Raw genomic sequence first — 21774 nt, forward strand, 5'->3', positions numbered from 1 at the left:
CCCAACTGCTCCTGGACTCTGTGTCCTTCTCTCCTGACAAGGTGGAGGAGTTTTTGTCTAACCTCGACTCTGATTCTGCAACTGGACCAGACGGCATCAGCCCACGGGTCCTAAAATCCTGCTCTGCCGCTCTATCTCACCCTCTCTCTGTTCTTTTCACCCTATCTTTTGCTCAAGGTCATCTGCCAGCATCCTGGAAATCAGCAAACATTACCGCTTTACACAAAAAAGGTGCAAAAACAGATCCTTTTAACTACAGACCAATCAGCCTGCTCCCAATTATCAGCAAAGTCATGGAATCCATCATTGCTTCGGATATGAAATCTTTCCTCTTCTCCAATGGCTTGATCTCTGATCATCAATTTGGATTCAGACCAGGTCACTCTACTCTGGACATGCTGCTTCTCCTGTCTCAACAATGGATGGAGGTCCTCAATGCCAAACAGGAAATCAGAGCTGTCTCCCTCGACATATCACGTGCCTTCGATACGGTCTGGCACCTAGCTCTGCTCACCAAACTCTACTCCTATGGTATCCATGGAAATCTCCATGCATGGCTTGCGGACTTCCTCTCTGGTCGTAGTCAACGTGTGGCCCTGAATGGATTTCTCTCATCTCCCCTTCCTGTTCAGGCTGGAGTTCCCCAAGGCAGTGTGTGCTGGGCCCTGTGCTTTTTCTGGTCTTTATCAATGATCTCTCCGACTCTCTGGAAAATCCTCTCTATCTCTTTGCTGATGACTCCACTCTCTGCCGCTCCATTCCTCTTCCCTCAGATCGGCAGTCTGCAGCCTCCTCACTCTCTGAAGACCTGGACAAAATCATAGACTGGTCAAACAAGTGGAACATGTCTTTCAATCCTGACAAATCTCACACTCTTACTATGTCTCTCCGAAAAGATCGACTGGACAACCCTCCCATCTACTTTCTCAACAATCCTCTCCAAGAAGTTCTGTCGCTCAAGCTTTTGGGTCTCACTATCTGCCATGATCTTTCTTGGGAAAACCACATTTCCAAGCTGGCCTGCAAAGCCAGTCGCCGACTGGGCATCCTCCGTCGTGCGAAGTCCTTCCTAGGCACACCTGAGCTCCTCACCACATACAAGGCTTTCATCCGCAGCTCAATGGAATACTGTTCTCCCCTATGGGCTGGTGCTCCTGCCTCACACCTAGCTCGGCTTCACGCTGTTGAAACCAAAGCTTTCAGAATCATTGGAATCTCCCGCGATGAAGCTATCTCTGAGGGCCTTTCACTCACTCACCGCAGGTAGGTAGGTGGTCTTTCTGTCTTCTACCGACTCCTCTCCGGCCTTGCTCCCCCAGCTCTCTCTGTGCTCTGTCCCCCAAATATTCCTACAGGTCGCACAAGATCTGCCAGCAAGCCTCTGATGGTTAAACTGCCAAAATCTCGGCTCTCTGCTCACCTTCACTCTTTCATTCCTCTTTTCTCCCGCCTCTGGAACAAACTCCCACACTCCCTTCAATCCCACTCCTCCCTCCAGGTCTTTAAAACAGCTGTTCACCACCATCTCTTATCTTCCCCCATCCAAAACCTTGATCTTTTCTACCCCCACTAATTCACCCCAGATCCACCTTGTTTGTAATTCCAACTTCTTTCCTGGTAGTCCTGGCAGTGTCCATATGTTTTATGCCTCTCCCACCCCCTTTCCCATGCCTCCCCCCCAAAGCCCTCTCCCTCCCACAGATCTCTCGATGTCTCCATGTCTCTCGGTTCCTGCTCTCAAATGTTGTGTTTGTGTCCTTCCCCCTCTCTCCCCATCTTGTCTAACGCTCCCGATGCTTTTTGTTTTATGTGTCGGTTTGTCTTTCTGTGTGATAAATGTTCGCTCCTTCACGAGCCTCGATCTTGTATACAAAAAAAACAAAAAAAACAAAAAAAAAAATCTTGCTCCTCCAGATATTTCATCCCTCTGTACACCTCCAGGTCACCCAGATCCTCCCAGCATTCCCATATACCCTCTGTAATGTCACTCTTCCATGTTTGTATGCAAAAAAAGAAAAGACAATCAAAAAGCTTTTCCTTGTTTTTTTGTTTTTTTTAAGTGTCACTCTTCAGATCATCCTAAGAACAGACAAGCTTAGAATTGCTTAAAAATGAAACCACCATTCTACTAAACATCACGTGGGAAGCCCAAATTGGAGACACGGCAACTAAACTTCCATATGTTAATCAAAATATCGCACGGCATACAATAGCGATTTAGCATTAAAACAAAATGGGATCAAGCATGGTTTAGGATGCCACAAAGACTACTTTAATTACGTTTAAGTTGAACACTGAAAATATTATATACAGTGCCCTCCACCAGTATTGCAACAGTGAAGTCTATTTTGTTATTATTGCTATATACTCAAGAAATTTGGATGTTAGACCAAAGGATGATTATGAGGCAATAGTACAGAAGGTCTGCTTTTATTTATTGGTATTTGTATACATATATGTTTTACCATTGTAGAACAATGACATTTTATGTTCAGTCCCCCCATTTTAGGTAACCATAAGTATTGGAACAAATGACTGACAGGTGTTTCTTGTTGGATTGATTGGTCACACAAAGGAGCTGTGAATGTCTAGTCATGGTTTTCACCTTTGCTTTTGGAGTCGGACTCCATAAACCAACATGAAGGCCAGAGAACTGTCTATTAAAGAAAAATAAGCAATTTGGAAGCTGAAAGAACAGAATAATGCAATTAGAATCATAGCATAAACATTGGGTATAACGAATACAACAATTTTAAATATCTTGAAAAAGAAAGAAACCACTGGTGTACTTTAGGCAGATTCTAATCTGGCCTGTTTGTTGGCAGTTTATGACAGAAAAATCAGAGCTGTAAAGAAAAACCCGAAAAGAGCCGTCAGTGACATCACCAACAACCTCCAGAATGCAGTGGTGAAAGTATCACAATCTACCATTCGCAGAAGACTTTGACAGCAGAATTACAAGGGCTACACTGCAAGATGCAAACCTCTCATTATCACCAAAAACAGGCTAGATTAGAATATGCCAAGAAGTACAGATGTAAGCCAATCGAGTTCTGGGACAAAGTTTTATGGACAGATGAAATCAAGATAAAGCTTTACCAAAGCGATGAAAGTACAGAAAAAGGAAGTAACTGCATATGATCCAACGCATACTACCTCATCTGTGAAGCACGGTGGGGGTAGTGTCATGACTTGGGCTTGCATGGTTGCCTCTGGAACTGGCTCACTCATCTTTATTGATGATGTAACTAATGACGGCAGCAGCAGAATTAATTTGGAAGTGTACAGAAACATTTTGTCTGCCTATGTACAAGAAAATGCCTCCAAACAAACATTGGGCGGCACTTCACCAGACAAACAATAACCCAAAACACACTGCCGATGCAACCAAGGAGTTCATTAGGGGGAAAAAACAGTGGAAGATTTTAGACTGGCCAAGTCAATCTCCTGATTTAAATCCAATGGAGCATGCATATCACTTGGTGAAGGAGACTAAAGACAGAAACCCCCAAAACAAACAACAACTGAAAATGGCTGCAGTAAAGACTTGGCAAAGCATCTCAAAGGAAGATACCAAGAGTTTGGTGACATCATTGGGTCACAGGCTCGATGCAGTTATTGCATGCAAGGGATGTGCAACAAAATACTGTTACGTTTGTTGGGGTAGGAGATGAAAATACCTTAGGAAAGTCAGAATCGAATAAATTAGCATGCTCCGAGTGTCACGAAGAATAAGAAGCCATCTCGATGAATCCAAGTAGGGTCGAATGTCCGGTTAAGTGTTTAGGTGTCTCCACATGGAGGAGTGGATTTGTGCTATCTAGGTAGGGTTAAATTCCCCTATAGGTGCTTGCCTCCCTGTGATTTTTCCCTAATGTTCTTATTAAACTCAGCCGGCAAGGCGATGGGCTCAATTAGCCAACCGCACCACCAGGGCTGACAGAAACAGCATTTGCCAATCGGCAAGTAAACCCCGACGTCAACCGAAAAGAGATTAGACTCCACCCTCCGATGACTCGTGACGGGAAGACCACGCCCCGAGCTTCGTGATTGGTCGGAGTGATGGATGATGGAATAGCGCTCGGTAATTGGACAGTGTGACGTCAGAGTCGTACATTTGAGAGCTAGGAGAGCAAAAAGAAGCCGTCTCGCCATTTTGATCTTTGTTTGTTTGTTTGTTTTTTTTTGGTTTTTTTTTGTTTTGTTTTGTATACAAGATCGAGGCTCGTGAAAGAGCGAACATTAATCACACAGAAAGACAAACCGACACATAAAACATATAACATCGGGAGCGGTAGACAAGATGGGGAGAGAGGGGGAAGGACACAAACACAACATTTGAGAGCAGGGACCGAGAGACATGGAGACATCGAGAGATCTGAGAGAGGGCGAGGGCTTTGGGGGGGGGGGGGGCATGGGAAGGGGGCGGTGGGAGAGGTATAAAACATATGGACACTGCCAGGACTTCCAGGAAAGAAGTTGGAATTTCAAACAAGGTGGATCTGGGGTGAATTAGCGGGGGTAGAAAAGATCAAGGTTTTGGATGGGGGAAGATAAGAGATGGTGGTGAACAGCTGTTTTAAAGACCTGGAGGGAGGAGTGGGATTGAAGGGAGTGAGGGAGTTTGTTCCAGAGGCGGGAGAAAAGAGGAATGAAAGAGTGAAGGTGAGCAGAGAGCCGAGATTTCGGCAGTTTAACCATCAGATCTCTTCTGATCATGGGATTCATCGTGGACGATCGTGTTTGCTGCTCTCTCCTTTGTTCTAGCGTGGTCGCGGGCAGTGGCGCATGTTTGGCTCATGTGCGCATGTGGGGAAGAGACTGAACAAGAGAGGTTCGGGGCAATCGGCATCATTAGAAGTACCTTACGTTGGGACGTCGAGGGAGCGCGACTCTGCGCCATTTTTGTGCGCTTCCCACGTGGTGGTTTGGAGGCAACGAATGTCGACAATTCCTCAGTTGAACTGGAAAGCAAATCCAACGGAAGGAAATCTCATTTCCTTTCACAAAGCCCGAAACAAGTGTGTGTCCACCCTCAGGAGAGCCAGGAAACAATATCTCACCATTCTCAAGACCGAACTCTCTTATCTGTCTCCCTCTTCCAAATCCTGGTGGCGTCTGGTCAAATCTGTTTCTGGTGTTTGTTCCCCCTCCATCCCCTCCCTCACCTCAAACGGCTTAACGGCTGACTCCGCACGTGAAAAAGCTGAATGCCTCAACTCTGTGTTTGCCTCTAAATCTTGTGTCCCAAACCCATCCCTCTCTGTACCCACCGTACCCAGTCGTACCCAGCTGCTCCTGGACTCTGTGTCCTTTCCTCCTGACAAGGTGGAAAAGTTTCTGTCAACCCTCGACTCTGATTCTGCAACTGGTCCTGACGGCATCAGCCCACGGGTCCTAAAATCATGTTCTTCTGCTCTTTCACTCCCTCTTTCTGTTCTCTTCACCCTCTCTTTTGCTCAAGGTCATCTGCCATCTGCTTGGAAATCAGCCAACATCACCGCTTTGCACAAAAAAGGTGCAAAAACAGATCCCAGCAACTACAGACCAATCAGCCTTCTCCCAATTATCAGCAAAGTCATGGAATCCATCATTGCTTCAGATATTAAATCTTTCCTCTTCTCCAATGGCTTGATCTCTGATCATCAATTTGGTTTCAGACCTGGTCACTCTACTCTGGACATGCTGCTTCTGCTTTCTCAACAATGGATGGAGGTCCTCAACGCCAAACAGGAAATTAGAGCAGTCTCCCTTGACATTTCACGTGCCTTCGATACGGTCTGGCACCCTGCTCTGCTCTCCAACCTCTCCTCCTTTGGTATCCATGGAAATCTCCACGCATGGCTGGCGGACTTCCTCTCTGGTCGTAGTCAACGTGTGGCCCTGAATGGGTTTCTCTCATCTCCTCTTCCTGTTCAGGCTGGAGTTCCCCAAGGTAGTGTTCTGGGCCCTGTGCTTTTTCTGGTCTTCATCAATGATCTCTCTGACTCTCTTGAAAATCCTCTCTATCTCTTTGCTGACGACTCTACTCTCTGTCGCTCCATTCCTCATCCCTCAGATCGGCAGTCTGCAGCCTCCTCACTCTCTGCAGACCTGGACAAAATCACAGACTGGTCAAACAAGTGGAACATGTCTTTCAATCCTGACAAATCTCACACTCTTACAATGTCTCTCTGAAAGGACCGACTGGACAACCCTCCCATCTACTTTCTCAACAATCCTCTCCAAGAAGTTCTGTCGCTCAAGCTTTTGGGTCTCACTATCTGCCATGATCTTTCTTGGGAAAACCACATTTCCAAGCTGGCCTCCAAAGCCAGTCGCCGACTGGGCATCCTCCGTCGTGCGAAGTCCTTCCTTGGCACACCTGAGCTCCTCACCACATACAAGGCTTTCATCCGCAGCTCAATGGAATACTGTTCCCCCCTCTGGGCTGGTGCTCCTGCCTCACACCTTGCTCGGCTTCACGCTGTTGAGGCCAAAGCTTTCAGAATCATTGGAATCTCCTGCGATGTAGTCAACGCCGAGGGCCTTTCACTCACTCACCGCAGGCAGGTTGGTGGTCTTTCTGTCTTCTACCGACTCCTCTCCGGCCTTGCTCCCCCAGCTCTCTCTGTGCTCTGTCCCCCCAATATTCCTTCAGGTCGCACAAGATCTGCCTGCAACCCTCTTATGGTTAAACTGCCAAAGTCTAGGCTCTCTGCTCACCTTCACTCTTTCATTCCCCTTTTCTCCCGCCTCTGGAACAAACTCCCCCACTCCCTTCAATCCCACTCCTCCCTCCAGGTCTTTAAAACAGCTGTTCACCACCATCTCTTATCGTCCCCCATCGAAAACCTTGATCTTTTCTACCCCCGGTAATTCACCCCAGAGTCCTTGCAGTGTTCATATGTTTTAATCCTCTCCCACCTCCCCCCCAAGTCCTCCCGATGTCCCTGCTCTCAAATGTTGTGTTTGTGTCCTTCCCCCTCTTCCCCCTCTCTTTTGTGTCCTTCCCCCTCTCTCCCCATCTTGTTTGCCGCTCCCCTTGTTTTTTGTGTTTTGTGTGTCGGTTTGTCTTTTTGTGTGATTAATGTTAGCTCTTTCACGAGCCTCGATCTTGTATACAAAGAAAAAAAAAAAAAAAAAAAGCTGAGTGCGGCCAATTACCAAACCATTTTATTTTCTTTTATTTCTCCCCGAGTCTGTAATTGAGTCCGCGTGGAGGGTCTCTCACCTTAGCCTATTACTACGAGTTTTTAACCTCAATATTTTTATTTGGTTTTTGCATTTATTTTCATTAAATCATTATTTGTGGAATTTTTACTTTTCTTGTCTTGTTTCGTTTTTGTTCTGTGGGTTCGGATTAACCCTGTGTGTTCCCGATCGGGTAAGGTTTCGGGCTTTCCCGCGCGCGCGAAACTATAATCCCGCCAAGGTTCAAAGTACACCTTGGAGTTAAAGCTCATTTGGGTCATTCGTCACCCAGGGGTCTTAACCCCGGGGAGACGACAATACTATTATACTACTTTAAGTTAATCTGTTCCAATGCTTATGCTTATCTAAAATGGGGGGACTGAACATAGCAAATGCTATTATTCTACATTCTACAATGGTAAAACATAAATGCATGGGAATACCAATAAATTAAAGCTGACCTCCTGCACTCTTGCCTCAGTCATATTTTGATCTCAAATCCAAATTTCTTGAGTATATGGAAATAATAAATTTCACTCCACTGTTCCAATACTTTTAGAGGGCATTTTATATGTGTTATGCAAGCAGAAATGCTTACTTTTTCTTTTGTCGTCCTGTTGGTTGTGAATCACTTTTAACGCGCCTTAAACAAGCTTCCTCAAAGCAGTAGTATATTTAGCCAGCTGAGAAAATAATTAACCAATAGTACATCTCCACTACTAACTCCCACTCACAAAATGTGGTTAGACCTTGAATTTTGGGGTGGTTAAACCCCATCTCACACCTCTAGCTTTCTTTTAAGAAATGTTGGTAACCATAGTGAAGCAAAAACACCATGACCTCAAATATCGGTGGTACGATGATTACAGCCTACCTTTAAACGGGCAATAATCAACGTGACTTTTGCACACCTTGTTGGCATTGGGTATGTAGATGGTCGGCATTTCAAATCCACACTTGTTGAGGCCTGGTCGCTTGCAGAGCTCTTGCACTATCTGCATCATGACGCGCTGAAGGGAGAGGCCACGGAACGAATCAAAGGATGCCTTAACATGTAGCCATTTCACAAATCGTCACTTGGAACAAAACGCTTTCCTAAAGTTTGGTCAATCGGTGACTTTGGTATTCCCACAAGTATCCACGATGCAAGTGGGCATGTGGACCTCTCCTTTTCGATGTGTGCACAAAGTGTCTGCTGGGTGCATCATTACAAAGGGATGAATCATCAGGACAAGGATTTGGAAACCGGGCAGTGTGCTCTTTTATTTCTCAAAAAGCTTGTTCGATGAAAACGATTTTTTTTTTCTTGTAAATAAACTTGTCAAGAAAAATGACTTTTTGTAACAATGTGCAACTTTATTTTCGGGAGTAATGCATTTGATCGTGTCCGTCCGTGTGTGTGTTCGTGTGTTTGTGAACAAGATATCTGGAAAAGTTCTGAACGGATTTGGATGAATGTTGGTGGGATGATTGCCCTTGGGATAAGGAAGAATTGATTACTTTTTGGTAAAGTTCAGGATATTATTCCGGATCCAGGAATTTTTTGAAGGATTTTTTTACCATTGGTAGATTCCAACTTGATCCACGGCGAGAGTATGCGCTCCACTGAGTGGCGTTCTAGTTTGACAATGTCATCAAACTTCATATCTACAAATACGCAACTCACCTGACGATCGGTCTCATGCCCGGCCTCGTCAGCCTTGCTCAAGTAAAAGCGGATCTTGTCCCCTTGAGACTTATTGAGACGCTCCACGATGTTGAGTGTACGCTTGCACAGTGCCTGACCCATTGGGTCGAAGTAGACGAAGATAAGATCTGCCATCTCACCTTGAAAAAGATGCAGTAGTGGATGAACATAGAGTACATGGGGGAGGGAGTGAGGTGGGGGAGGAGCGTGTAAGGTCGATAACACAGCAGTGGCAGAAAACACAGAAAAGAGACGCCTGCAGTGATAATGAACCCAATATAACAAAAAACCGTGATGATACCCTTCAGCACTATCAGAATCAACACAGGGTTAAGATGTTACTAGCTTGCTAAAAGCGTCATTACATAACACAAAATGTGTACGAGTGCTCTATCAAGCATAAATAATAACCATTCCTTTCACGCCATGAGGCACATAGAGCTGCCAAGGCAGTTTCATTGGCGAAGGTGTACAATCCTGAACGGGCTGCCACTCTGATGCAGGACTACTAAGCAGAAAGGGGAATGTTTATTTATTTTATGAGATTAAGGCAAGGCAATCTCTTTTGGCAAATACCATATAATCAAAATAAATGAAAGGCGAAATAAATAAATGGACACGAGAATCTAAAACGAAGGCAAACGAGACGCCACATCAATATCTACACAATGGTATTCAGTTGCCAAGATTACCAAGCCACTGTAGTACACTGTCCACTTCAAAAGGATACTTCATATCCCCATCGACTAGGCCTGGTGTGTCGATGAAAGTAACCAGGTTGAACCCCTTCTGCTTAGAGGTCGACACTTCTGTGGAAAGGTACTCGGACACACCTGGGGCAGTTGGGTTGATTGGAGGAAGAGGGTGTTGGGAGGGGGGAGGGGGAGGGGGGGTGGAAGTAAATAAAAGGTCAAAGGAGAGGTAAGTCTTCTCGTGATCAAATCCAGACACCACAAATATTCTCAGACAATCTTTGGGACCACCCTACCTGCACCGATCGCGGTCTCCAATCCAGTGAGTGCCGTAAGTGACCGCCCAGCACAGCTCTTCGACTGGCAGCTTTAACAGGCCTAACTGGACTAAAGCTAGCCAGAGAAGGGCTGGACTGGTACAGCCATGTCTGCTTGGTTCGGAGCCAGAGTTAAAAATTCGTAAAAGCTGTCACCTTTTCCATTCACAATGGCGACGCAATGGAAGGAAAACTGCCCTTAAAAGGACGTACAGTCCGCACATTATGTAGCAGCCACAGCAAAAATGGTCAACCGCGAGGCTTAATAGGAAAGCAAAGCAGCACGAAGGTGGGACCGTAAGTTTGTAGTTCAAAATAAAACTATTTTGAGAACTTTATACTCCAATGCCTATCTGCATTCCAACTCGCAAGTTTACTCATCAACAAACCATTTGGCATTCATCCACCCTCCCACCACGACTGTCCATTATTAAAACCAATACATTCCATCCCCTCTCCTAACCCAACTATTCACAATTCCCCCTGCACAAATCACAACCTTCAGAATACTCACTACAAAGCCATCCATGAGTCACAGCATCCAAACTGCTCCGTCGTTTTATCTCAATCCCTTAGCCTCAAATTCTCAAAGTTCACCTTCCCCTTCCCCTTCCCCCTCTCCTCTCTCCACCCCAAGCCTCCCCTCCAAATAAGCAGTCACTTTGACATCAGCAAAGTGGTAACCAAGGAAACAATGACATCATTTGACGCAAGAGATAGGCAACCTGTTTGGCTTTGGTTGGGGACGGGGACGAAATGCACAATTATTATTTTATTTTTTTGCAAACTGTCGCCACTCATCGTGGTCTCTCAACAGTTTATCCAAAGACGAACTAGCGATCGTTTTAATCGATAGCTCAGTAAAGTGCTACCTGAAAGCAGGGAACACAAACGATGAATGTTCTAATCGAGAAGCGGAAAAAATAAAAAGACGATATGCACAACATAGGAAGAATCACTTTTTTGTCCCAACGCTTTTTGACAATGCAATGGGAATATCAACTGCGATCCAAATCGAGGGCTACCAGGCCTCAAATTGCGTTACGCCAGGCCTCCAATTCTAGCGGCAACGTTTCATGCAACATATCCATTTTTAATATCCAACCAATGTATTTGGTGGTGTTAACTGTGGCAGCTCCTCGGGGTCCCAGGTATTTGCTTATCGCGGATTTTAAGCATTGTTACAAAGAGTGTCAAACCCGCTGCTTCACAGGTAAGACGAGTATTCCATTAAGTGGAGAGGACTTCGAAGATAACTGTTCCACCAGCTTGTTGTTCTTCCTTGTCAACACCAAAACATTTCATTGTCACTTTCAAAAAAGGAAAAGATCGGCAATTTGACCTAACATTTGACGCGACATATGCCATTCTCGGAGACCAAAGTCGTTCCTGTCGAATTGCTTCGACAAAGGATGCAACAGGTTTCCCGTTGCCTTTACAGGGCCAGTTGGGGGCAGGAATTTGGCCACTTTTGAGTTACTCGTTCACCGTTTGCATCTGAGCATGTGGTTAATGATTAGGGGGAACAAAAACAACAACAGGCATTTTAAGGCCATTTTCCCTGCTAGAGCAGGGGTTAGCCTTGCGGTCCCCATGACAATCTTCTCCATTTACCCTATTTTCTGCATCTCCCCTTGTTAACCCCCTTGCCCACATTTCATCTTCCAGCACCTTCAGCCAAGTCTTTCTCGGTCTTCCCCGTCCTCCACTTCCTTCCACATTCATTTCCATCACTCTTCTCAACCAGTCACTTTCATCCTTCCTCAACACATGACCAAACCATCTCAAACTGTTTCTCTTCACAGCATCAATCACAGGCTCTATTCCCATCATCTTTCGCAATTCATCATTTGTCTTTCTCTCTCTCAACGATACTCCACACATCCACCGAACCATTCGCATTTCCACCCTTTCCAGCCTTCCTTGCTGCTCTACGTTCATTACCCATGTCTCGCTCCCATAAATCATAACACTTCTCACACATGCAGCATACACCTTTCCCTTCAGCTTCAACGACACTCCCCTCATCGTCCACGCCACTCAGTTCCCGAAACTTCTTCCATGCACATCTCACTCCAGCAACCGTTGCCGAGTCTGATCCACCTTCTCCATTCAGCACGTCTCCGAGGTAGGAAAATGTTTTCACACCTTCCAGCTTCATACAGTCTCCAAGATCCAACTCAACATTCATACACCGCGAGGGGGAACCTAGGTTTGAATCCCACACATACTCCATGTCCGTCCATCAACTGCTAATGTTCCAATTAATGTAAAAGTACACCCATGTACAGTATTTTTCCTGTATGTCATTAACGTACAAGCTCCACAAGTCAAATAAATAAATAACAAGCGTTACGCCTAGGTCCCCCGTTGGGGAAATGATGCGAGTTGACAAAGTGGAACACGCAGAAAAAACATGCTATATGATATGATATTTCGCTCACAAGGGTCAGACAAACATGGAGGCGGCCATCTTGGATTTTGATGTGGCGACCCAATTTTCAATAGCGGTCTTCCTTATGCCGAGATACACCCACACACCAAATTAGAAGTTGGTACTTCGCTTATCTTTCAAGATATTCTTCTCACAAGATTCAGACATACATGGCGGCGGCCATCTTGGTATTTGACGTGGCGACCCAATTTTAAACAGCGTTCTTCCGTGTGCCTAGATACACCCACACACCAGATTAGAAGTTGGTACTTTGCTTATTTTTCGAGATATTTCGCTCACAAGGTTCAGACATATACATGGTGGCGGCCATCTTGGATTTTGACGTGGCAACCCAATTTTCAATAGCGTTCTTCCTTATATGGCGAGATACACCCACACACCAAATTAGAAGTTGGTACTTCGCTTATTTTTCAAGATATTCATCTCACAAGGTTTTTTTTTTTTTTTTTTTTTTTTTTTGTATACAAGATCGAGGCTCGTGAAAGAGCTAACATTAATCACACAAAAAGACAAACCGACACACAAAACACAAAAAACAAGGGGAGCGGCAGACAAGATGGGGAGAGAGGGGGAAGGACACAAACACAACATTTGAGAGCAGGGACATCGGGAGGACTTGGGGGGAGGTGGGAGAGGAATAAAACATATGAACACTGCAAGGACTCTGGGGTGAATTACCGGGGGTAGAAAAGATCAAGGTTTTCGATGGGGGAAGATAAGAGATGGTGGTGAACAGCTGTTTTAAAGACCTGGAGGGAGGAGTGGGATTGAAGGGAGTGGGGGAGTTTGTTCCAGAGGCGGGAGAAAAGGAGAATGAAAGAGTGAAGGTGAGCAGAGAGCCTAGACTTTGGCAGTTTAACCATAAGAGGGTTGCAGGCAGATCTTGTGCGACCTGAAGGAATATTGGGGGGACAGAGCACAGAGAGAGCTGGGGGAGCAAGGCCGGAGAGGAGTCGGTAGAAGACAGAAAGACCACCAACCTGCCTGCGGTGAGTGAGTGAAAGGCCCTCGGAGTTGACTACATCGCAGGAGATTCCAATGATTCTGAAAGCTTTGGCCTCAACAGCGTGAAGCCGAGCAAGGTGTGAGGCAGGAGCACCAGCCCAGAGGGGGGAACAGTATTCCATTGAGCTGCGGATGAAAGAAAGCCTTGTATGTGGTGAGGAGCTCAGGTGTGCCAAGGAAGGATTTCGCACGACGGAGGATGCCCAGTCGGCGACTGGCTTTGGAGGCCAGCTTGGAAATGTGGTTTTCCCAAGAAAGATCATGGCAGATAGTGAGACCCAAAAGCTTGAGCGACAGAACTTCTTGGAGAGGATTGTTGAGAAAGTAGATGGGAGGGTTGTCCAGTCGGTCCTTTCGGAGAGACATTGTAAGAGTGTGAGATTTGTCAGGATTGAAAGACATGTTCCACTTGTTTGACCAGTCTGTGATTTTGTCCAGGTCTGCAGAGAGTGAGGAGGCTGCAGACTGCCGATCTGAGGGATGAGGAATGGAGCGGCAGATAGTGGAATCAGCAAAGATAGAGAGGATTATCCAGAGAGTCGGAGAGATCATTGATGAAGACCAGAAATAGCACAGGGCCCAGAACACTACCTTGGGGAACTCCAGCCAGAACAGGAATTGGAAGATGAGAGAAATCCATTCAGGGCCACACATTGCCTACGACCAGAGAGGAAATCCGCAAGCCATGAGTGGAGATTTCCCTGAATACCAAAGGAGGTGAGTTTGGTGAGCAGAGCTGGGTGCCAGACCGTATCAAAGGCACGTGATATGTCAAGTGAGTCAGCTCTGATTTCCTGTTTGGCATTGAGGACCTCCATCCATTGTTGAGACAGCAGAAGCAACATGTCCAGAGTAGAATGACCTGGTCTGAATCCAAATTGATGATCAGAGATCAAGCCATTGGAGAAGAGGAAGGATTTGATATCGGAAGCAATGATGGATTCCATGACTTTGCTGATAACTGGGAGCAGGCTGATTGGTCTGTAGTTGCAAGGATCTGTTTTTGCACCTTTTTTGTGTAAAGCGGCAATGTTTGCTGATTTCCAAGATGCTGGCAGATGACCTTGAGCAAAAGAGAGGGTGAAAAGAACAGAGAGAGGGTGAGATAGAGCGGCAGAGCAGGATTTTAGGACCCGAGGGCTGATGCCATCTGGTCCAGTTGCAGAATCAGAGTCGAGGTTTGATAAAAACTTCTCCACCTTGTCAGGAGAGAAGGACACAGAGTCCAGGAGCAGTTGCGTTCAAAGGTTCAGACATACATGGCGGCGGCCATCTTGGATTTTGACGTGGCGACCCAATTTTCAATAGCGTTCGTCTTTAGATACACCCACACCCACACACCAGATACACCCACACCCACACACTAGATACACCCACACACCACATTAGAAGTTGATACTTGGCTTATTTTTCAAGATATGCAGGTTACAAGGTTCAGACATACATGGCATCAGACATACATGGCGGCGGCCATCTTTGATTTTGACGTTGGTTGCACCCACACACCAAATTCGAATGCAGTCCTTCGCTTATGCACGCACACCCGCACGGACGGACGGACGGACACACGGACGGAGGGGAAAGCCATAGTCCCCCTTTCGCTCTGCTGTGCGACGGGGGACAAAAACGACAGGATCTTATAACGTAGACAAGTGAGTGCTAGCAGAAAAGAAAGCTTGCTTAATCATTCCTTCCAAAAACAAAGGTGTACTCTGTGATGCAACTCTTGGCTATAAAGCACGAGGAACACAAAGGTACGAAGTGGGATCTTGGTCTGTCTGGAATCAAACCACGTAAAAAGACGATTCCCAAGGTGGGTTGGGACTCTGCGCTATTCCCTCAGCGTTTGGGCGAGGGCCATTGGCATTGCTAAATTCCTACCCATAATGCTACTCATCTTCAAGACAGAAGGCATCTATACGGCAAATTAAATATTCCCACCACATAGCCAGGGCTTTGCGACGGACTGTATCATGCAAGAATTATTGGCCATTCCATTGCCCGACAGCGGCTACGTAGATAAGCATCGTCGGAGGGCCATGCCATGGAGATAAAGTCGAGTTGATGAACTCGCATATTATGCATGGGATGAAAGGAGAATATCACCAAAATCCCAAAGAAAGAGTCAGCAGGAAAGAGATGTGGAGACGAACAGCTTTCATTTCTCAACTCTATTCTCAATTGAATGCATCGCACTCCCAATTGTTCTCCATTCCTAATCCTGACAATCATTGTTGTATACCGTCTGCGATGCTGTGCCCGAAGGCAGGTCCAGCGCCGGCAAAGCTGTCTCATGGCAAGGATTACACTGGGTGGTTCCCCTCTGCGTCCCCCTCTGTAATCATGGCAAGACTTCGTAAAATTTGTTCAGGATGCCCGTGATAGCTCGCTTCCTCTTCTTGAAAGACATCTTGGGATCCAACGTCCACCAGCTAGTGCCGGCAGACGGCACGCCCGGTTTAACGTCCATCCTAGGGACGGCGCAGCTTGTGATGCAACGCCCAGACCGCGAAACACCGACCCGACAGTTCGGGACTTGAACCCAGACTCGACAGCAGTCAAAGGTAAATGCGTCGCCTCTGCACCATTCCATCGGACGACAAACAAGTACATCTCCAAATAAACACCGACGCATGAAGAGAACGAATGGACAATGGAACTCGTCACATTTAAGAATCCACACAATCATAGAATGCACATAATCACAATGACCGAGAAACACGTACAAATCCCAGTGGCAGATGAAGCACCAGATTTCCAGTTGCCAGGATCCACGGCGGAGTACGGCGGAGTTTCTGTGGCCACCGTGTTCCCATTGTATAAAACGTGGCAACAGGGTGGCCACAGAAACGAAGGACAACAGCTAAAGCTCATGAAACGCACCCTTTTCAAAGGCTTCCAAGGCCCGCTGCTGGTTTTTATCCAGCACTGAAACTCTCTCGCGTTACCGTCACTCCAACGAGCGTGAACAAAAGCAGCGCGTTCCGGCTGGAAAACACAACCGCCCGATAAAGTCCTGCAAAGCACTCACCTCGAAAGTCCTGCAAAGACTTGAAATGGGGGTATAGGTGTAAAGTCGCATGTCCCTGTAAAATAAATGGCGACAGCCAGTGGAGTCATTAAGAGGCGAACAAGATTGCTGCGGAATGGAGACAGCTCAAGGACACTTGTGAAGGCTCGCTTGAATGACTCACTGTGAGCGACTCCCTGTGCTTTCCGCTCGTCACAAACGTGAAACCTCGAGTCTCGATGGCAACACCAACCCGCTGCACGTGCTCTTCAATGTACCTAGAGAGACGGGAACAGCCGGTGTCAAATTGGGGTCTTCAAAGCAAATGTTTTAACGCCACGATTCCGCCGGTGTCAAATTGGGGTCTTAAAAGCAAAGAAGTTTTAACGTCACGATTCGGTCCGTGTCAAATTGGGGTCTTCAAAGCAAAGAAGTTTTAACGTCACGATTCGGTCTGTGTCAAATTGGGGTCTTCAAAGCAAACAAGTTTTAAAGCCACCACGATTTGGCCGTGGTCAAATTGGGGTCTTCAAAGAAAATGTTTTAACGCCACGATTCGGTCCGTGTCAAATTGGTGTCTTCAAAGCAAATATGTTTTAACACCACCACAATTCGACCAATGTCAAATTGGGGTCTTCAAACCAAACACGTTTTAAAGCTGCCACGATTCCACCAGTGTCAAATTGGGGTCTTCAAAGCAAACAGGTTTTAAAGCCACCACGATTCGGTCCGTGTCAAATTGGTGTCTTCAAAGCAAATATGTTTTAACACCACCACAATTCGACCAGTCAAATTGGGGTCTTCAAACCAAACAAGTTTTAAAGCCACCACGATTCCACCAGTGTCAAATTGGGGTCTTCAAAGCAAACAAGTTTTAAAGCCACTACGATTCCACCAGTGTCAAATTGGGGTCTTCAAAGCAAACAAGTTTTAAAGCCACCACGATTTGGCCGGTGTCAAATTGGTGTCTTCAAAGCAAACAAGTTTTTCCATTCCGAGCAAGATTCCACCCGAGCAACGCGCCGACATTTGGGAGCCGTCCGTCCGCGGTGCTGGACCCGAAGGCAGTTTCGTCGCTGCCAATGCAGGACCACAGGAAGCGTGGCACCGAGTGGTTTGCGTTTACCTTCCCAATGGTAGTCAGGGCAGGGATTTGTAATTTGTTCAGAGTGCCGGCGATAACTCTCCTACTCTTCACGAGACACCATCGGATCTTTAACATCCACAAACTAATGCCAGTAGTCGAAACAACCGGCTTAAAGTCCATCAGAGGAATCAAAGCCAGACCCTCTCACCAGTTTATGAATGAACTCTTGCCAGCAGAATGGTTCCCTAAAATCAGAACCGTGATCTTCTTCCTCGGGGACAACAAGTGAACACCGAGTCCTTGAGCCAGAGGAACGAGGCCTGAGGAACGCAGGGATAAAAGTACAATTACATGTCAGCAAATCAACCGGGGTCGCCTCTCGTGTCGACGCATAGACAAGCAGCAAACAGACCGGTCAGACGGTGAAACTTTCCCTGAGGCGCCACGTCAGCGGCATGGGCATTCGGCCAGGCTACAACGGCCGCCGTCCCTCGCCTCACACTCCCACCACCTAGAATACAAAACTACCAGACAGCGGCCGCAGGGACGACGCTCGAACAAGCAAGCAGGTCGTACCGTTGCTCTGCTCGGTGTACAACTCGTAAACTTCCTGTAAGACGCGCTCATTGAAGGGCAGAGCGGCCGTCTCAGCGGCGTTCGCGGCACCACGGTGCTTCTGCCGGGCCGCCATAACAACACTCCGCTATCACTTCGGCCCTGAAACGAATTCCTTCTGTATTTCTTAAATCCACCCCTCCTCAATCCATTTCTTCATCCTTCGCGTTAACTCATTCATTTCTGAAAAACGCTCCACAAAACAACGACAACCACTCACTATTGCAACCCATCGTAACTCGTACAAAATGTCATGACTGTCGTAAGAAATCGAAATAGCATTGACATTTAAAAAAAATACGCTTAAAAATACCTGAACGTACCGTCCGAGCCGTCACTCGCTACGCTTCGAATTATTTATTCTTTTCCTCCTTCATTGTCGGGATAAATGTTGCGTCACAAAAATTTTCTCCCGCCACTATTTGCGGCTACAAAATAAATATATTTACCACAGTAATTTACTATAACACAAATTTTGCTGTTCCCATTAAATTTAAATCGCAGAGATTTTTTTTGCATGTTCCCACTTGAAATCATGCATTTTTCCTACGTAGTTAAAAAGTGAAGGATTAAATCTACTGTGGGTAATTGGAATTTTTAAAATTACCTATTTATTACGTACGCATCGAAAGTGTGAGAGAGGATTGTGAGTACGGTAGTTGTGCTTGTGGGGGTGAAAACATGGAGGAAAATTAACTTCCTGTAATTACCTTCTTCCTTCCCTCCTCCTCTCCCTCCCCCCCAACCCCTTGTACCTCCTCAGACCCCATTTTTTCCAATGCCTTGAACAAGCATTGGTACATCACGGATGATGAAGGTTGTAGTGAAGTTTCCTCAAAATAGTGTGTATAAGTTCTGAGACAAAAGCAAATACCTATTTTGGGGGCACCCTCCCTCCCCCATAGATCCCCAAAGGGGCAGAATTTTTTAATGCCGTGAACAAACATTGGTACATCACGGGTGGTGAAGGTTGTGGTGAAGTTTCATCGGCATTGTGTGTGTATTTTCTGAGTAGAAAGCAAACACCGATTTTGGGGGGAAACCCCCACCCCCTTGTAGACCCCTAAAGGGGCACATTTTTTTCATGCCGTGAATAAACATTGGTACATCACGGGTGGTGAAGTTTCATCGGCATTGTGTGTGTAGTTTCAGAGAAGAAAGCAAATATCTATTTTGGGGGGTCAAACCTGGACCCACTTTGACCCCCGTAGACCTCCAAAGAGGCAGATTTCTTTTAATGCTGTGAACAAACTTTGGTACATCACGGGTGTTGAAGGTTGTGGTCAAGTTTCATCGAAATCGTATGTGCAGTGTTACGGATTCGTCACTTCCCCCTTTGTTGTTATTATATTGTTGCGGATCTCCCGAAGCCCGTTCCCGTTACAAAAAGGGGGATTAAACCCCTTTTTCCCCCTGGGTCTTCGGGTCCGCGAGGCCGAATCGCCAATTCCGGGCAAACGTGAAAAAGGGTATCGGGACAAATTCGCACGTACCTTTAACCCACGCTGCCACGAAAGCGGGGATCGAGCCTCGCACAAGCCACGCTTAATCGAGTACGCCCGAGCGGTATGCGTATCACGTGACTCGTGCTTACTTTTATTGGAACCCGATTTGAGCGGTTTTATTCATACCATGTGAAGCCAATGGATGGAAGGGACAGGACGGTCAAATCAGAGGAAGAACACAATTTATTTACAATGTACAATGATTCAGAATGAAGGAGGAAAGGGGACACAGAGCAGAGCTTAATCAATCTTACTTATACCCAGACACGGGCCCACTCACGCACACGGGGAGAAGAAGAGAAGAATGTTCGCGCGCCAAGCGCGCTTCGCCATCGGTCGCTCCGGGACAGCTAGCCAGGCGTAGCCCTCGGATGTTCACTGCACGTATCAGGCGAAGGCAGGCAGGAGGAAATCGCGCGTCTGTGGCCCGGCGCGTGTCGTCCTCTCGAGCGCGCGATTAATACAGCGCAGAGCGCAGGGCACAGGGAACGTTCGTGTACAATAGGCAATTCAATTCGCTCATTCTGCAGCTCCACTCGCGTTCTCAAGCTCAACCCAACTCACTCTCACGGGGAACTGTAACTCGTCTCGCAGGGAACTGTAACTCAGCACATGACTCTGACTCATCTCCTGTCTCTCTCATCTGTTCTCAACTCATGGGCTGCGCGACTCAGAACTCACCGGGAACTTCTCTTTCTGAGGTGGGGGGACTCAGAGCAGGGTTTTATGGCTCCGCCCCGGCCCGACTCGAATGTTCCAAACCCCGCCTCTGGTCGTCGTGGTTAGCCACTCCCCTCGAGCCCTGATTGGCGGCTCGTGCTTTCCGACCACTCCTCCTGCCGCGCCTCCCTTCGGCCTCTGTAGACTTGTTCAGGCCTGCCATGTGGCATTTCAGCGCCAAAAGAACACCTAAGCTCACTGGCCTACTCAACGCAAAACTAAACACAGGAAAGGACTACACTTACATTCACTAAGAAATAACTGAACTATCGCGAGGCTTCATGTTGTGGTGTGTCTACCTATGAGGGGGAATTAACCTTTATTCCAAAACCACAACAATATACTTGTAGGATTTTTAGTTTCAGGTAATATTGTTGTTAATATTCCTGTGTGAAATGGAGATGACTTTAGTAAAAGGTAAAAATAAATGTTTGTGGAGGAAAAAGAAAAACGCGGCAAAGAAACCAGACGAGGGGCGGAGGAAACGTCAGCAGGGAAGAGGAGACGGCCGTGAGAGAGACAGCCGCGATTCGCATCGAGGCGGCGAACGGACTTCCTCGATATTGGTTGCGAATGAATTGAGGCTTCCCGTGAAAGGGATTGCCCGCAACATCGTCCCATATTACGATTGCAATTAAACCTGTGTCTCAGGTGTTGGTACCGAGCGTGAACTATTGTTGGCGGGAAAGCAAGCGCCTCCTTTGCAGGCCGATTCGCCATTTTTGCTCGAGGGGGCCGTCCGCCTGGTGAATCATGTTTTGTCGTTGGGATTCCCATATCCACATCATCGTGTGGGTTGCCGTTGGTTCCCATATTGGCCTAATTCCCATATCGACATCATTGTGTTGATCGCCGTTGGTTTCCATATCTGCTTAATTCCCATATCGACCTCTTCATCTTGATCGCCGTTGGTTTCCATATCGGCTTAATCGTTGGTGGATGTGGGGCATGGATTGCACTCAGGTTTTGTGGGATCGTTACCCCGCGCCGCCATCGGCCTGACCTCACACCTCGTAACTCCTCGTCTGCAGCTGCGCCGATACCTGCCTATTGTTCTTGCCATTCTGCATGACTTCGACCTTCACCCAGTGTGGGGATTCGTGCACAGACTTTGGGATTGTTACATTCCACTCACATTTCGCGTATCGTTAGTTTATTGCTTTGAGAGCATTGGGGAATGTCAGTATCATCATATGTATTGTTCATGAGATGCAAATGATATTTTCATTGTACTTTCTATAAGAGTGTTATTATTGCATATATGAGAGTTCTTTATACAATTTCTTGTTTTGTTCTACACAATTGCATTGGTGTGGTTATTTAATATTGGTGCCATTGTGGTTTATTAGAACACTCAAAATAACAAATCTTTCTGCCACGTTCCCTCTCGAGACTCTGAGGGGCGTAGTTTGGGAGTACTGGGAGGTAACACGTAATAGTAGTTTCAGAGAGGAAAGCAAATATCTATTTTGGGGGGTCAAACCTGGACCCACTTTGACCCCCCGTAG

The 21774-nt window shown here is 46.6% G+C and overlaps 1 protein-coding gene across 2 annotated transcripts in view; it reads right to left on the reverse strand.

The window, feature by feature from the left end:
• LOC137439616 (uncharacterized) overlaps positions 1–18203 on the reverse strand; it is a 38399-nt gene extending 20196 nt beyond the window's left edge. Inside the window, exons 1-7 of one of the 2 annotated variants that reach the window (XR_010986959.2) lie at positions 18003–18203; positions 17635–17746; positions 16524–16617; positions 16361–16415; positions 9553–9693; positions 8840–9000; positions 8085–8183 (exon numbers count right to left, since the gene is read on the reverse strand). Coding sequence is in view for 1 of the 2 variants with exons in the window: in XM_068135543.2 (XP_067991644.2) it covers positions 8085–8183; positions 8840–9000; positions 9553–9693; positions 16361–16415; positions 16524–16617; positions 17635–17746; positions 18003–18117 (777 nt within the window). In the remaining variant the exon portion in view is untranslated. The remainder of the gene's footprint in view (positions 1–8084; positions 8184–8839; positions 9001–9552; positions 9694–16360; positions 16416–16523; positions 16618–17634; positions 17747–18002) is intronic. The other variant, XM_068135543.2, reaches the window with a different exon arrangement.
• Between the last annotated feature and the right edge of the window lie 3571 nt (positions 18204–21774).

This window comes from Myxine glutinosa, chromosome 14 (genome assembly GCF_964187855.1).
Source record: "Myxine glutinosa chromosome 14, kmMyxGlut1.1, whole genome shotgun sequence".
In the NCBI taxonomy this organism is placed as follows: Eukaryota; Metazoa; Chordata; class Myxini; order Myxiniformes; family Myxinidae; genus Myxine; species Myxine glutinosa.